Raw genomic sequence first — 16,532 nt, 5'->3', positions numbered from 1 at the left:
ACAATAATCTGTAATTCGATTATTAATTCTCAAGAATATCATAATATTTGTAACAGGACAACATCTTTGGCGACTAATGGGTGCCTTTAATGATTGAACGGCACTACGACAGCACCAAAATTAACACACGAAGGGTACCCACCAGATCAAACAAAATTTTGGATGTCAATCTAAGCCTTAGGGAAGGTGCCACAAGTTAATTTAAACTAAGGGCCTGTATAGCTTCAGACCCAACTCCTTGGTGCTAGGCGTCCTTAAAACATCTTGATTTCGATTCCATTTTGAACTAAAGACTCAAACCACTACATTTTAGGCCACAAACCCCAAATTACGTAAGAATCTAGGAGCTAGATCAAGTATCTCCTTAGCAACGGGAAAAAGGGACATGGTCAAAGTACCTTCCCAAGTAGACTTCCAAGAAAATGGAAATATTGCAGATGTAGTTCATGAACCAATCCTGATCCTGGGTTTGGGTACAAAAGATGATCAGCAGTCTCCTACAAAAGAAAAATCAAGTATTCCAAAAGAAGCACGTGAGGCCTCATCCAACTGTAAAGCGATACTACAAGTACATATAATAGCTATTCCACCAGAGCAATTCTGTTTGTGACATCAAAATAAATATATTTGTGAACCAGAATTCTACTAACTTAGTACTCCCTCCGTTCTTTTTTATTTGTCACCGATTAGTTCAAAAATAAACTAACGAGCGATAAATATTCGAGAACGGAGGTAGTAACATGTATTAGTAGTTTAGGACACAAAAATATAATGGTCGCTGCTACAATGATACCATTGCACTGGATGAATGAGACCAACCAAAAAAAGATACCTTGAAGAGACCGTACTGCACATCAAAAGCCGCTCGAGTAATATTTTCCATGAAATCCTTGAAAATTCCACCACCATCAATTCTCCTCACCATGTTCATTAATAAATGAAACTCAAATCTACATACATCAAGAAGTTTGAAGTATCATATGATATTAGCACTTTAGCAGAATGTGTCACGTGTTAAACCCACGAGGAAAGATAAGAGAATGTCATCATACTGGTCATTTGAGATCTTCTTCAGAAAGCAAACTTAGCTGATCAAAAGCATCTTCCAAAAGTCGACTTCTTATTTTGAACCGTTGTCTTGTCAATGCAGAATGTGATGTTGATTGTCTAGAACACGTTAATTGGGACTGCTAGCAGAAAGTGGAAAAAAGTTCAAGACATTGTTTGGGAATATCTCAGCTCACAAAAGTTTAATGATTGCAAATTGGTCAACATTCATACATGCTTCTCAAAAAAATGGAAGAGCACTGCAGAGCTTTAGGCTATAAGTGAATTTATGCCACACACTCGTGGAGCAAATAAATCCTACATCATTGAACCAAAAGAAAATATTCAACAACAACAGGTGTAAGGTGTTTTTTATTTTGTGCTATCCCAGATTCAGGGCACAACATCAGGTTCATGATGTCTTTCCGGTAAAGCGACAGCCGACCATGTGTGCACTACCCAAAGAAACACCAGTAGTCCAGTATGCATACAGTATCATTAAAATTTTCTCAATAATCAACAAATAAGTATGATATGAAGTCCTTACAACAAAAAAGAAACACAACCTGCCCAAAATCAGAATTCAAAGAAAACAAAGAAATAATAACATGATATCAAGACAAGATTATCAACCTGTGTGAGAAGTTCAGATAACCCAACCCTAGCTCTAGTCTTGACATTCTCCACTGACAACTTTTTAAGGCCTGAAGGGTTGGGTGACACTTTTTGAGTAGAAGAGGATGGAATAACCCACAGAAGTTGCCATAATGCCTGCAGATTGATATAGTACTCAATTGAAACCAACAACAAACACTCAATATTATAGGACATAAAATCACAGTTGAAAAAATAGTTATGATGTATGCACTCTTTGTGACAGTTCAGAACATGACATTATTTTCGTTCAAATTTTTATTAGCTTATTAGTTAACAAGTACAAGCCATGAATGGAATGTCGTATCCCAGTCAGAATTACTATAGGGATTGCAGCATGCTTGAAAACAAGATGCAGCCAGAAAAACACCCCCACCCACCCACCCAACCACCCAATAATAGAGCTTCCATAAGGCTGCCTCCAGCAGCTCCTGCATTCGGTTGCGGGTGCGCAAAATGGGGAACAAAAACACATTATTCACGCATCCAGCAGGTTGCACATGAGGTCACACAAAATGTTGTGGCCTTTAAGACAGTTATCCATGCCCCTGGAAGATATTTAACAATCAGCACTCAGCAGTAGAGGATCTGACATCAATCAAGAAACCTCACCAAATAACTTAACACATTACTTCTTAAGAAAATGTATAACTAAAACCCTTTGGCAACTACAGTAAAAAACCAGAGATAGAGAAGCAAAATATGATACATGAAAGGCACATGAACTGACCAAGTCTTGGAAGCCATACAACTTTGAAGTAGTCAAGAAACCCAACACACTCAACAAAATCTTGCAGAAAGGATTCAAATAATTCAACATCACCAGTCCCTCTGCATATAATAGAAATTGCATCTCCAAGACGTTTGGCCATTGTCGATCGCTTCTCAATGTCTGAACATTTGTTAAGCAAATTTTTATGCCAAGCATGCCGGATACGCCATAAACTGATCAGCACAGGGCAATGGAATACTTCTCTGTTAAACATGTTATATGGTCAGGCAATGCAGCACAAGGAAAAAGTAAAATGAAGTTTTAAAAAGCTATTCACTACCTTATTGTGCGAACGTCAGCCAAGGGACCATCAATAATGAAGCCACCCAATTGCCAAGTAGGATCTTTTGTATGCGCTCGATCATAAAAGAGCACCCACCCATTTATATATTTCACCATGTGCAAAATTGGGGTTATAATCCACGCAATAGGAATTGCATTTTTGTGCTGATCGAAAACAAGGATGCTATGTACAGGATACTGCAAAATAGTGAATGAGAATGCTACACTGGAATGAGTAAATTTTAAACTACTATTGGAACGACATATTTTAAACTACAATCCTGGTTATTTTCAACCCATAAGCCAATACTAATAGTGTCATCATCATCAAGCTCATAAACAGAACGACATATTTTCCTTTCCAGTCTCCTAACATATCTATGAGTAAGAAGATCGTCCCTGTTTGATGGACCTCCTGCTTTTCAACCATTTTAGTATGCCTCTGCATTATGGTCTCCACTGGAATGCCAACATAGAGCAAAGACATAACTTGAAGACGCAACTCATCAGATATGTATGGTGCAAACATTGCCTTTGTCCCTACAGCCATCTTGTCCATAGATGGTTCAACAATCAAGCGCTTCACAATAAAATGGCACACACATCCCCGCTTTGTATTAGGTGCCAACATGTGGTAGTTTGTCGCGATGTGGGATGCACATCTGCAAGTGCGACCTACTGAAAACCGCTACCCTAAATGCACAATGCACAGTGCCTATTTGGGGATGCACATGCGTGAGCTGCTGGATGCAAGTCTAACAAAGAAAGAGGTATAACCAACAACAGAAAGCTTAAGAGGTATAACCAACAACAGAAAGCTAATCCCTATTCTAATTCTCTATCCAAAATTCCAGATTTAAACAATCAAACCTCGATCATGCACCATCTCACCAGATCAACGAACCAGGCTTAGCAAACACGAATCTAGACAAGCACCATCACATATAGCCAAATCCCTACACAGATCTACTGCTTTGAAATGTCATTTCCTTCCTCGATCTAGTTCAATAGAATCTGACACACATCAACAACGAAACTTAGACAGAGCGGAAAATGAAGAAAGGGGAGCAGAGCAACCTCAATGGCGAAAGAATTGGTGAGAAAGTAGGCGAGCCCAACGACAGCCACGAACATGGCACACTCACGGCTCCACGCCACGTCGGACCTTCTTTCTTAGACAGAGCAGAAAATGAAGGAAGGGAGTAGAGCGGTCGGACGATAGAAGGGAGGGACGGAGGGTTTGCTACCTGGAATCCTAGAGCTTGGGTGTGGACTTCTTCTCAACGCTGAGGACAATGGTGTCCGTGCCCCGAACGCCGACGACGGTGTTGCCCTTGCGGACGGCCTGGAGAGCGTACTCCACCTGGAAGAGGTGTCCATCGGGGTTGAAGACAGTGATGGCGCGGTCATAGCGGGCCATCGTGCTGGCATCGCCGGCGGTTAGGGTTTGAGCTTGCTTCCCGACCGATGGTGGTGGCGTGTGGGGCGGGGTACGGGGAGGTGAGGGTGAGGGTATGGCGGCTGGCAGGCGGCGTGCGGGTGGTTCGCGCGGCGGCATTTGCGGCGTGCGTGCGGTGCGGCTGGCAGGCGGCGTGCGGGTGGTTCGCGCGGGCGGTTCGCGCGGCGGCATTCGCGGCGGGCGTGCGGAGCAGTAGCGGCGGGCTGTTCGCGGCGGCAGCAGTCTACAGTATCCCCTTAATAGTTAGTAGAGATAATAATAATATAGTCTATAAAATTTTCCTTTTCATGATAGGGTAATATGATACTATATACACTTTTTTATTTTGCTATTTTTATTTTTCATGTTTTTGTCAAAAGCGGATTTGGGCCCTAAAGACTCACACACAATAATTTCATCACATGAAACAAATTTACGTCTGTTTTTATCTATTGAGATACTTCGAGCAAAAGAGAATACATCAAAAGCTTCAAAATTCTTCTCTTTGTAGCTCTAGTTCCGAGAATACAGAAACAAACTAAAAATCAAATCCTTTCACTTACCCATCAGCCACTAAAATAAAATAAATTCTTGCAAGTAATCAAGATCAGAGCATTAGCTCAATCGGTCCATACAAGCTATATCAAGATAAATACACTCTATATAGCTATCCTTTTTAATGAACATGTGATTCTTTTCTCTATTTTTTTCATTGCAATCCCAGAATTGATATGATTTCACTACACTGAAATTATTAGAAATGGATAGACCATTCAAAAACATAAATGGTCAAATATTAATATATATAAAGTACATACTTTGGAGAATAGATGTACAAGAAGAAACCTCAATTATTGATAATTTCAGTTATTGAGGTTTCTTCTTTTACCTCTATTCTGCAAAGTATGTCCTTTATTAATATTCTTCTTTTTACATCTATTCTCCAGCGAGCGACCTTTGTTAACCTCGGCCTAAAAACCACTCTCACTAGAATTCAAACTAAGTACTTGAGGAGTGCTACTTAGACCACCTAACCAACTCATTTAGAGGCCCTTTCGCGGGTCAACACACTCAACTATGATGCTAAAACTCCTTAGTAATGTATGTAGCTATTTGCTATATGTTTAACCAACCATCAATGTATAAAAGTATATCCTACAAGTGTTGTTAATAAGCATGCTCATTTGAATGCTATGTTAACATTATTATACCTTGATGAAAATATATTATATTCTCCATTTCAGAAACATATAAGCCTGTGATTTTGTAATCATTCAAAATTTTACAAAATAGTGCTATCCGCAATTATAGACTATACCAAAAGAAAGGTACAATAAAAATAAAACGATGTGCATAGCAACGTCGTGCGAAAATTCTAGTTAGCATTCTATAGCCCGAAAGATGCAAATGCATTGTACTGCATGTCTGCCTATTTCACAGCAACGAAGCCCAGTTACTCCCTTACCACAATCATGCAATTGGTGTGGTGCATCAAGACAAGGGACTCTCCTAGCCCTAGTGACAGAGGGTTCTAGGGCCTCTCATTAGCCCCTTTGGAAGGGAGTCTCCTCGTGTATGTACCAAGAAAGCCTCAAGAAGGTTCACCTAGGCGAGACCATGCAGTGACAAATAACACCATGTAGTTAAGCATCATGCTACATGCATAGAAGTAAGAGGGAGTGGTTGTGACACTATTGACACCCTCCTACATGACAAATGAGTTCCTAAAGATGCTAAGACAAAAGAACCAAAATCACCATATAGAGAAGCCCTAGATTCAAATCCCTAAGACAAAAGAACCATAATCACCATATAGAGAAGCCCTAGGTTCAAATCTACACGACTTGTATACCTCGTTTCCTTCTTAATATAGAAGTAAACAAATGTATAATAAATTTGTCTCGTATATGTAATTGCTTTATAATAATTAGATTATATATTTAAATATTCGATGTGATATATGCTAAATAAGTGGGTGGAAACACCCTTATACGTTGCCCTCGCTGCGCCGCGTCTGCGTTCTGTCTGTCTTCACTTATCCGAGGTTCCGTGCAGCAGTGGAAAAGAGCAGATTTTAGCAGAGCAGCGAGGGTCGGAGAAGCCTCCCCAAGCTTCGAATCGCTATGCAGCCCGTCAAGGTGTACGCCGACCGGCGGTCGCAACCCTCCCGAGCTGTCATCATCTTCTGCAGGTATTGTTGTGACCCCGTTCCGTTCAGTCATCCTCCGGCCGGCCGGCCGCCGATTCTTGATGCCCGCCACCGTTTGCAGGGTGAACCAGATCGATTTCGAGGAGGTCACGGTGGATCTGTTCAAGTCTCAGCACCTCACACCCGAATTCAAAAGTACCATCCTCAGACCCTTTCTTGACCCCCATCCACCCCTTCTCTCTGTCTGTCTGTCTGTCTGTCTGTGATATAGAGACATATGAGAGGGAGAGTTCTTCCACCTTCCTCAAATTCAGCGGCAGCTGTGTAATATTTCGTAATTTTTTTATGTGCTTTCCGTTGCTATATGGTCTTGCTTGCATGAGTGACTGTGGGTAAATATTGAAACTCATTTCATTAGTATTGCAGTGTTTCTGCATGTACGCTCATCTGCCTTTCTCTCTTCTTTCAGAAATAAACCCAATGGGACAGGTACCTGCAATTGTTGATGGAAGATTCAAACTATTTGAAAGGTGTGCCTTTTTGTTTATTATTTGCTTGCTTATCTTTTTCTCAACTTTGCTGAAAGGTCAACCACATAGACAGACTGCATTAAGCTTGACACGGGCTAAAAAAATCTTTATTTTCCCTTGTTTTCTGCTGGTAGCGTGTTAGCTTTGTTTTTTTTTCTTTACCACATATTAATTAGAAGATGACGCATTCCTATTCTTACATTATATAAGTTTGAATAGAAACTGCAAGCGTATCTGATGCCTAAAAAGAAATTTTCTAGACCTTCCAATAGAGCTGTTTAACAACTATGGCGATAGTAACAGAAAGAGACTTGAAAAAGAGACTTGAAAGGATGAAATATAACCGAATACTTATTTTTAAATAGGAGCACATGAAAAACTACTTGATTCATGGTTTCTGTTGGGTTTGAACCCTAGTCTATCCAACTTGCTTGGGAGTTGGGACTAAAAAGGCTTTGTTGTTATTGTTGTTTTTATTGATATGATTGGGATCATCTGGTTACAATATTATTTTTGTTATACGCAATTATTTTGTACATGCTTAAACTGTCCTATTTATGGTTGTAATACTTGATGTTTCGTGATGAAAAATTTGCTTTTGTGGCAGTCATGCGATTTTGAGGTATCTTGCATCGGTTTTCCCTGGAGTAGCTGACCACTGGTGCGTTACATATTAGCACTAAACTTATTTTATTTCCACAAGTGTCGCTTTATCTTTTAGGAATATTATGATTTAATGATCTTCGAATATTAATGGCATTTAATGTAGATGTGGCAATTTTATGTGTAACAAGCACTTCATCTTTGTTGATCGTTCAAGTTAAATCCGAGTATGGTAATTAATTAGTAATATTTAATTTATGATATAGGTATCCTTCTGACTTGTTCACCAGAGCCAAAATTGAGTCAATCTTGGATTGGCATCACTCAAATTTGCGGCGTGGTGCAGCAACCCTTGTAATGCACACTGCATTGGCTCCCTTCCTTGGTCTTACGACAAGTCATGAGGCTGTGAAACAAGCAGAGAAGCTTGTGATGCAGTCACTGGGGGTGATCGAATCCGTATGGCTGAAAGGCGATGCCAAGTTCTTGCTAGGTATCCCCCAGCCATCGATTGCAGATCTGAGCCTTGTCTGTGAGATAATGCAGTTGGAGGTATGCATGCTTACTGCTTGCTGCTGCTGCTATCCAGATCCAGATCCTCCTTGGCGATGATGACCCCTTGTATGTTTGCAGATCCTTGGCGATGAGGTCCGTGACCGATTCCTGGGAGCTCATGAGAGGATCCTTGTCTGGATGGACAAGGTGAAGAAAGCCACGAGCCCTCATTTTGAGGAAGCCCACGAGCTCCTTTTCCAAGTGAAGAAGGCACGCATGGTGCAAGGCAGCAGCAGCAAGGCTTTTGAGTCGAGCACAAAGCTCAAAACAGCATCAAAGCTCTGACGACCAAAGGCAGAATAAGCGACAGACAGATCCATCTTGTGATATAATATAATAAACGGGAACTATTATTAATTACTGTTGGTATTAATTACACTTATTCCAGAAGGCCACAAGTGCTTCGTTGCACTTACTTATTCCACAAGGCCACGGTCGGGAACTACTTACTGTTCGTTCCAGCATGCTATAGTAAACAACTCTGCAACAACATCATCCCCAAAAAACAAGCAAACAACAAAATTGGTATCTAGTCTGTCTTGAATCTGTGTGAAATCCTCTCCAGGCCGTCCTTGCACTCTTCCATTGCCCTCTTCGACTTGTCTCCAAGGGTTGCACCAAACGCAGATACGCTTCCCTTCACTTGTGCTGATACCTCGTTTGCCCTGGAAGCAGCACAAGCCCCAAACTCGGTACACCACTGCCTTGCATCTGCAGCTTGCTGCTTTAGGATTGCGATGAAGGACCTCACATGCTGCATCACTCTCTCCACCGCACCCCGAGACCTCACCTCCATCTCACCAGACATTGTCTTGAGCTTCTCCAGCAGAGCTTCTGCCTGGTTGATAGACTCGTCGACTGCGTTTTCTTTGCCAGCGTTAGCCCATGTCACCCCAGCTGAGGCGTCATCCTTCAGTTCTCCTTCGACAACAACTCTGATTCCTTGACGCTCCCATTGGTTCCGGGCCTCCTCAAGGGCGCGTGCATGCTCCCGGGCCTTTTTGGCTTCCTCCTCTGCCCAAGCCCTGGTTAAGTTAAAGAGCACAATAACATCATGCACAATGAAATAATATGCACAAAAATGATCAAATCTCAGATGTCAAGAATTCTTCTTGCCTTGCCATAGATAACGCCTTCCTCTCCACTTCAAGCTCATACTGAAGTTGCACAACAGCCGAGTTATCGCTCTCAATTTCCTTTTGGAGTTTCTCAATCCTACTCTTCTCGAACGACACCTCCACCTTCTTGCTCAGTACGTTCTGCAGCTGTTCCTCTACCTCACTCCTCAACTTCAACAGAACTTCCATTTCAGACTCAACAGCAGCTCTGCCCCTGACCAGAATATTCTTCTCTTCCTCTCTTTCTGCCCTCAACCTATCTAGCTCCACCCTAGCTTCTTCAGCTACTTTTTCAAGGGTCTCTACCCTTTCTCTTTCCTCCTTAAGCTCCCTTTCAAAACTTGCATTAAGATCTTTCTCGACCTGAGCAACCAATGCAGCATGTGCATTTACAGCTGCTTCAGCTATTTTCTCTGCCTCGATACGGGCAACCTCCTCCAGAACCACTTCGCCAGAATCACCAGCTGAAAATGCTAGGGCAGCTTGTCCCTTTGTCACAGGTTTGTTCGGTTGGAAAAGTCTTGTGAAACCTTCAAGACAAGAGCTTTAGCGATAACCCTGAATCCACACCAGGAAGATCAATTATACAAAGAGCTTACCGAAGGCAAGAGCTGTAATGCTCTGGTCTCCAGCATCCAAGTCTGCAGCCAAAGCTGGCCAGGCAGCTGTGTTTATCTTATCGATGTCTATGTAGCCAGATAGTTTGAACAAACACTGCCCAGAGAGAGAGAGAGAGAGAGAGCACATTAATGTAAGCATAGACAGCTGATGTCAAGATAGAAATCATAAAATTTTAGATGAAAAAAAAAATTCTATTTCTTACATTTCTGTCAACTTCAGGCAGTTGTCTCTTATCCAGGGCCATTTTCCAACTCACAAGGTCTTGACGTGACAAAGGACTGAAGGGAAGACAACTGATTAGGAGTTTGATAGAGCGTATGAGAGAGGCACATACAATTGAAATATCATCACCTCTCAGGGGAAAACAAGATATGATTGTCATGAACATCTTCTGGGATATTCATATCAGATCTTGAAAGCTTGCTAGAAATCAATCCAGCTTCTGCTAGGCCTATGGATATATTGGAATGAACATGAATGACATTACACAATAATGATTCACTAATCCATACATAAACTTAGCTTCGAGACATGCCTCACCTTGTATGAATGGAAAATCAGGATCTTCAGGTGTGACATCGTCAAATGCAAGTTCAGTGACATTATCAATATACATTGCTGGATACACTTTTGAGAAAGTGTTCCTGTATGGAAACCACGAGAATAAGTTGGTTAACAGAATAATCACCTAAGAGAGCAAAACTGAAAATTTAACAGCAAGAGGCAATGACCTTAAACGTATGAAGAATATGAAATAGGACAAAAGAGAAATGGGACCATACTGCATATTTGCAACAAACACTTGGGAGGTCTACTGATACAAAGGAATAATAGATATGCACCTTGAAAGGCAATTGCTCGCAGCTACCAACCATCGAGCATACTCACGCCGGGTACACAATTCACCAGCTTGAGCACTGGATTCGATCACCTTAAAAGAGGACAAATTATTAGGCAAGGTGTTCCATAAAGATTATCTATCTAACTAACTCCATTCCATAGTTTACATCATGCAAATGAGACGGCACAAGATATGGCATGGCACTTATCCACAATGGGTGAGTTTCGATTGAGGAAAAGTTGGAAGGGGTGGGGCAACCCATGGTTTTAGATTTAGAGATGGAGCCATCCATGTTAGATGTGTTGTGAAGATGGGATGAACCAATTTTTCGTTTGGTTCAATGGATGAGGGGTGGATGGGATGAGAATAGTCAACTATTTATATCTCTTACCTTCAAATAATAACAGTTAATGGTATACAAATCAATGGCAATCAACACTAATATTTTCATGGTTACTATTAATTTATAACAGAATATGTTAATCATCATTGACTTTACTCTAATAAAAACTAAGTGACAGCAAAATAGACTAATTTCCATAATTAACGCTAATGTTGATATAGTAATCAACAACAGCATAGACTAATTACCAAACAAACAACAAAAAAAAAACCCAAAGGAGGTCAGGTTAAGGCCCAACCTCCGATGAGCAAACAATATTGCTTCATGGCTAAATTAAGTTTTTTTTATATATCCTTAGAGGCTTAGGCCATCCAAATGTTATAGACAAAACAAAGAACCATCCCCACAGATCAAAACTAAAATAACAAGAATCATCATCAAACTGAGTAACAGTGACTCCCGAGAGATACCTTTAGAATCTGCAATGCAGCTATAGCATTTTCCTGGGTTGGGTCAACAGAAGCTGGAACCACAATCGGCCCTGCGGGCACCTGTAAAGCAGTGGATACTACAGAGGGAGCAGGAATTCCAGGAGAAGAAAAATATTGGTCAGGTGGTGTGGACTCCAATTGTTTGTTTTGGTTTTCTAATTCACTTTCTCCTTTATACAGATCCTCTACTATAGTTTCCTCCCCATCTCCTGTCTCACTGGTCCTTGTAGCCATGGATAACTCGTTTGATCCAAGTGGATGCATCCCATCGGCGCTTACATGTTCCATATAATCAGGCAATCCGGATGGAGAAAGTTCATCTTTGTCAAGAGTTTGTGGGTTCTGCTCGACACCTTTGTCTTCTGGGTGAAATGCAGCAGCAATGGCACCTTCAGAGATGTCCTGGATGGGCACAACATCTGAATCTAGCACCATTGCATCTGAAGTTAATGTTTCATCGAAATGCTGGTTTTCTGGCAAATCCATTTTGGGATCTGATGTTTCTTCTACATCAGGAATTTCCTCCGAGGGGCCTGCAGCATCGAGTATGGGCAAAGGTGGTGGTGGATCTTGATTACCATCGGATGCAATGAGATTGTCAAACTGATTCGCTTCTTCACCGACAACATGGTCACCATCAGTAACAGGCTCAGTGTTCTGCAACAGGTGCCCCACTTCACCTTCAGCTGGCACCCCAGGAACCTCGTTTGACTGTAGAGGCGTCAGGAATTCATCTGTATCTTCTTTTTTATCGAGGTTGTCATAGTCTTCTTCGTCCCAATCCGTTGGTAAGGAAGCTTCCCTGGTAGCACCATCCTCTTTGTGGGAGTGATAATCAGGGTAAGATTCCGTGGCAGCAGTCTCTGTAGGCAAGTTTTGCAATTTTCCTGCATAGAGCAAAGTGAGCAGGATAGGGAGGCTTTGGTTCTTGGAAATGGAATGAAAATGTACGATGTTTTTGCTAGGGTTAGGGGAAAAAAAGCAAAGAAAGAGAAGAGATGAATACCAGCTGCGTGGGTGCCACTGCTTCTGATAGAGACGGCAGCAAAGGTAATGCCGGCGAGGAAGAAAAAGGCAGCAAGTCCAGGTCCAAGAAGCCCTGAGGAGGAGCTACCATATCAAAGGTTTAGCTAGCTAGAAGATGGGAAAGTAAGGAGGAGAAGAAGATGGCGGATGGAGTGAGTCTCACCTCCTGCTCGGCCGAACCCTAGAGTAGATTTGTCGGCGCCGTCATCCGCGCTGTCGGAGTCGGAGGACCAGCCAGCGAAGGAGTTGGGCGGGGACGAGCCGGGAGACGCTCTGACGGGGCGCAGGCGCGGGGTCGAGAGGAGGAAGAGGACCCGAGCAGGGAGCGGAGCAGGGGACGGCCGGCGAAGATGGTGGAGCTGGAGACAGCATGCCATCTTGGCCGGGTAGACAGCGACAGAGGCGGGCATCTTGCCCTTGTGGCCGGGTGCAGTGAGGCAGGCAAGCTGAGAAGAGAGGCACGTGGTGGTGGTGCTGCTTCGGCTCTTTTTATCTGCTCGGCTGCCTGGCCGTCGCCGGAGCAGGACGACGACGGCGTAAGATAAGAGAAAGATAGGGTGAGCTGAGCTGAGCACCCACCCACCAACTTATTTTTAGATGTCCTATCTCATTTTATTTTTTATATTAAAAAATAATAAGGGCCCAAGCGAGAAAGAAGAGAGAGAGAGACGAGGGGCTCTCGTATCTCTTTCCTCATCACCCACACCCCACATCTGATTGGATAGTCTGGGCTGGGCATGAACGAAAACGGCCCAGCCCATCCTCCGGTCCTTCCCCGGTTTGGCCGCTCGCCCGCTGGCTCCCGGTCCTTCGAATTGGTCGATGATTTGGATTGGAAGATCGGATCAGAATCAAACCTATCCAATATTGCAATCCAAGTTCAGTTCAACAGATCGAGGATTCAGCCAGGAATTTGAGGCAGCAGAAACAGAGGACAGGAACATCGATCGATCCATGGCCGCGACGCACGTCCTGCACAGCTTCTGGCGACGCCACCGGTGGACGGTCCTGCGCTCCCTGCTCCTTGTCGCTCTGCTCCACCGTCTCCATCTCTTGGCCTTCCTCGCCGCCTCCTCGCCCGTCTGGCTGCTCACCGCCTTCCTTCTCGGCGCAGTCCTCGTCAACAGCGAACCCAACGTCCCCCTCGCGGTCGCGGCGGCATTAGAGGATCATGAGGGCCGCCACCTCACCACCGCCGGCACGGGGCCCAGCTCCAGCTCCAGCTCCTCGGACGACGGCGCCAACGAATCCGAGGAGGACGTGGATGAGGACCACCTCGTCGTCGACAAAAAGGAGGCCGTTGCCTGGACGGCGGACGACGAGCATAGCATCCAGAGCATCGGGTCGCTGGAGCTGGAGAGGAACGCCAGGCTGGAGAAGCTCATGTCCAGGATAACTGTCCATCGGGGCCTCACCGACCTCGATGTCCACACCCCCGCCGTGCTGGCGCCCAGGACCAAGAACCCCTTCGACCTCGACCTCGACCACGACGCAGCTATGGACGCCCCCGGCTCCGCCCCGTCGTCCTTGCTCGGCCAGCACACCAACCCATTCGACATCCACATCCAGCAACCGGACGAGGTGGAGGAGGAGGACGACGACAAGAAAGCGGCAATGCTGGTGGGACGGCACGACAGCTTCACGGCCCAGCCATCGCGCTTCATGCCCTACTTTGTCGCCGACGTCCCGGAGGAAGAAGGCGGCGGCGGCAGCGGCAGGGACGCCGGCAGCGACAACTCCAACTCCAACTCCTCCAGCCCGTCAGCCTCTACGGCCAGCGATCACCAGACTCAACAAGAAGCCGCAGTCAAAGTAGAAGAAGCACCTGCGGCAATGGCATCGACGTGGGACGGCAAGGGGAACGGGACGGTGGTGGCGGTGGACGTGGAGCTCATCAGTGATTCCTCTGACGACGACATGTCGCTGCAGGCTGACGATGCCACCGGCGGCAGCCTGAACAATGCCCATGATCCCTCGGACGAGGACGAGGAGGACTCGTTCGAGGTGGAGAGCATCACGCAGCAAGTAGCTGCAGGTACCTGCTCTGCATTTTGGTTTCGGAGAAGCCTCAGCCATTGCTTGCTGCGAATGCAACTGTATCCAAAAAAATAATGAATAAATCCATGTGATGTGCAGCCAAGCAGCAGCTGCAGCCCGTGTCGCCTCCGTCAGAGCAGGGGCACCGGGACGAAGAAGACAAAGAGGTCGCGAGCATCGTCAGCGGCCGCAACGAGTGGGTGCCGCTCACTACGTTGGTGTCAGTGGAAGAGAAGGAGAAGGGGGAGAGGGGGCTCACAGAGAACAGGGAGCACCATATATTGGGCGCTGTTCCGGCCATCGACGCCTCCGCTGGTGCTCGAGTTGGAGCTGCAGGTGCAGTGGTCGCAGCCGCACCAACACCACCGGCAACAGATGTTGCTTCAGGACCACCACCTGTAACGGCAGCAGCACCAACACCGCGGCCAACTACTGTGGCGCCACCAACCCCACCGGCAACAGATGCTGCTGCAGGACCACCACCTGTAGCAGCAGCACCACCACCACCGGCAACAGATGTTGCTTCAGGACCACCACCTGTAGCAGCAGCACCACCACCGCGGCCAACTACTGTGGCGGCACCACCACCACCGGCAACAGATGTTGCTTCAGGACCACCACAACCGGCAGCAGCAGCACCACCACGGCCAACTGCCGCGGTAGCATCAGCACCACCATCAGGGAAGCTGAGCAGCAAATCCAAGGTGGCCTCCAAGAAGATAGACCCCAAGAAGGCTGTCTTCGGCTTCTTCCGAAAATAGTGAATGCTTCTCTATTCCTTTGTTTGTTTTTTATTTCTTTATTTACTGACACGCCTCTCAGGCTTGTACTCTACACGAACAAAGAGCAGTTTCCATGTATATAGGTGGTATAGCCAAACAACCCAATAAATAGATCAATTAAAGGGCAAACAATTCTACAAAAAGGTAAATGTAAGACATTTTGTTTTTTTTCTATATATATTACTTTTACTAAGCATCTAGACATAGTCACATAGTGTATATATATCCAAGTACACAGCAAAAGACATTATAACTTGGAATGGAGGGAGTACTTACCAGTAAAAGGTTAGTAGTTGGACGATTGGCTGCAACTGCATCTACAAGATTCAGATTCTTACCACTAAGCAGAGATGGAAAGCAATCCCTTACTTATGTTGGCAGGATGGATGATGCTTTATGCTTCGATCTTGGTATCGGTGACAGATTTCACACGCAAACCATCTTATTCTTAAACCACCCACCACGCAAGTTGATCCACCCCACACACCTTCAGCTTCAGGCGATCTCTTTTATCAAGCAAGCAAACCCCTACCCATTCATTGCTCACGCACGCATTCAAGACCATGAAGTCCACCTTGCCATCTATGTCCTTCCAATCACCCTGTTTCAAGATCCAACCGGCTACTCAGCAGAGCCTCTGGCCTCCTCGGCGACAGAGCACGAGGAAACCAGGACTTCCTCTAAAGCTTATACGTGCAGCATTAGGACCAGACGCCAATGGCGGACTCCTCAATGCTGACCGCAGAGGTGCCACCTTACCATCTTCGCCCCTGTCAGATGTAGTTCAGGAGTTTTACTCCTCCCTCAATGAAAGGAACAGCAAACGGCTCGACAAGTTGATGGCCCCTGATTGCATCATCGAGGATACCGCATATTATAAGCCACTGGATGCTAAGGTCAATTTCTCACCTGCTTCAGCATTTCAGTCACCCATGTAACATTGAAGCATCAGGCTTGCATGGTTCCTATTGTTGCATAATCCAGCTCGGTTTTCGTTTTCTTTTTAATTGGTTGATTAGCTTCCTTTCTTTTTTTACCTAATTGATAAATTGGTTAGTTTCTTTTCTTAGGTCCTGTTTGGAAGCAAGCCAGTTTTTAAGAAACTATGAATCCAATTTCTATAAACTGACGCATAAACTGATATGTTTGGAACCACCTCAATTTCCATAAGCCAGTTTATTAAAAATTGGGTGCTTCCAAACATGCCCATAGTTGATTGGTCCACTTCCTTTCTTAGCTGATT

The 16,532-nt window shown here is 44.7% G+C and overlaps 3 protein-coding genes and 1 long non-coding RNA gene across 7 annotated transcripts in view; 2 read left to right on the top strand and 2 right to left on the bottom strand.

Moving 5' to 3' along the window:
* Window positions 1–421: 421 nt before the first annotated feature.
* On the bottom strand, window positions 422–944 carry LOC103644352 (uncharacterized). The gene is made up of 2 exons (XR_002266900.1): window positions 833–944; window positions 422–497 (listed from the first exon to the last, which is right to left on the bottom strand). It is a non-coding gene; the product is annotated as an uncharacterized lncRNA (long non-coding RNA).
* A 5,284-nt stretch (window positions 945–6,228) lies between these two features.
* Window positions 6,229–8,425, top strand: LOC100285763 (glutathione S-transferase theta-1). The gene is made up of 6 exons (NM_001158653.1): window positions 6,229–6,384; window positions 6,464–6,537; window positions 6,812–6,872; window positions 7,480–7,533; window positions 7,742–8,027; window positions 8,109–8,425. The coding sequence occupies exons 1-6, from the start codon at window positions 6,317–6,319 to the stop codon at window positions 8,313–8,315; spliced, it is 750 nt and encodes a 249-aa protein (NP_001152125.1). The 5' UTR covers window positions 6,229–6,316; the 3' UTR covers window positions 8,316–8,425.
* On the bottom strand, window positions 8,358–16,137 carry LOC103644346 (uncharacterized). Its single transcript, XM_008667562.3, has 10 exons — window positions 12,634–16,137; window positions 12,451–12,543; window positions 11,424–12,331; window positions 10,612–10,700; window positions 10,310–10,413; window positions 10,121–10,220; window positions 9,972–10,047; window positions 9,748–9,862; window positions 9,147–9,678; window positions 8,358–9,055 (listed from the first exon to the last, which is right to left on the bottom strand). Exons 1-10 carry the CDS (start codon window positions 12,878–12,880, stop codon window positions 8,560–8,562), a joined length of 2,760 nt encoding a protein of 919 aa, XP_008665784.1. The 5' UTR covers window positions 12,881–16,137; the 3' UTR covers window positions 8,358–8,559.
* Window positions 13,076–16,532, top strand: part of LOC103644347 (actin cytoskeleton-regulatory complex protein PAN1) — a 9,845-nt gene continuing 6,388 nt past the window's right edge. Inside the window, exons 1-3 of one of the 4 annotated variants that reach the window (XR_002266609.3) lie at window positions 13,205–14,505; window positions 14,607–15,574; window positions 15,671–16,185. Coding sequence is in view for 1 of the 4 variants with exons in the window: in XM_020547060.3 (XP_020402649.1) it covers window positions 13,293–14,505; window positions 14,607–15,268 (1,875 nt within the window). In the remaining 3 variants the exon portion in view is untranslated. Of the gene's footprint in view, window positions 14,506–14,606; window positions 16,205–16,532 lie in introns of those variants that run through there. The other 3 variants (XR_002266608.2, XR_002266610.3, XM_020547060.3) reach the window with 3 other exon arrangements.

The sequence above is a fragment of the Zea mays genome, chromosome 1 (assembly GCF_902167145.1).
Source record: "Zea mays cultivar B73 chromosome 1, Zm-B73-REFERENCE-NAM-5.0, whole genome shotgun sequence".
Lineage (NCBI taxonomy): Eukaryota > Viridiplantae > Streptophyta > Magnoliopsida > Poales > Poaceae > Zea > Zea mays.
The sequence above is the reverse complement of the archived record's forward strand: the minus strand, read 5'-3'. Positions and strand labels throughout refer to the sequence as shown.

Bases quoted from the DNA above. Each gene is read 5' to 3' on its own strand.
- LOC103644346 (XM_008667562.3), bottom strand. From the start codon at position 12,880: ATGCCCGCCTCTGTCGCTGTCTACCCGGCCAAGATGGCATGCTGTCTC. The intron at 12,332-12,450 runs GTATTCATCTCT...TGCTCTATGCAG, and splicing joins CAGTGGCACCCACGCAGCTG to GAAAATTGCAAAACTTGCCT. The intron at 9,679-9,747 runs GTAAGCTCTTTG...CTTGTCTTGAAG, and splicing joins CATTACAGCTCTTGCCTTCG to GTTTCACAAGACTTTTCCAA.
- LOC100285763 (NM_001158653.1), top strand. From the start codon at position 6,317: ATGCAGCCCGTCAAGGTGTACGCCGACCGGCGGTCGCAACCCTCCCGA. The intron at 6,873-7,479 runs GTGTGCCTTTTT...CTTTTGTGGCAG, and splicing joins AGATTCAAACTATTTGAAAG to TCATGCGATTTTGAGGTATC. The intron at 7,534-7,741 runs GTGCGTTACATA...TTTATGATATAG, and splicing joins CCTGGAGTAGCTGACCACTG to GTATCCTTCTGACTTGTTCA.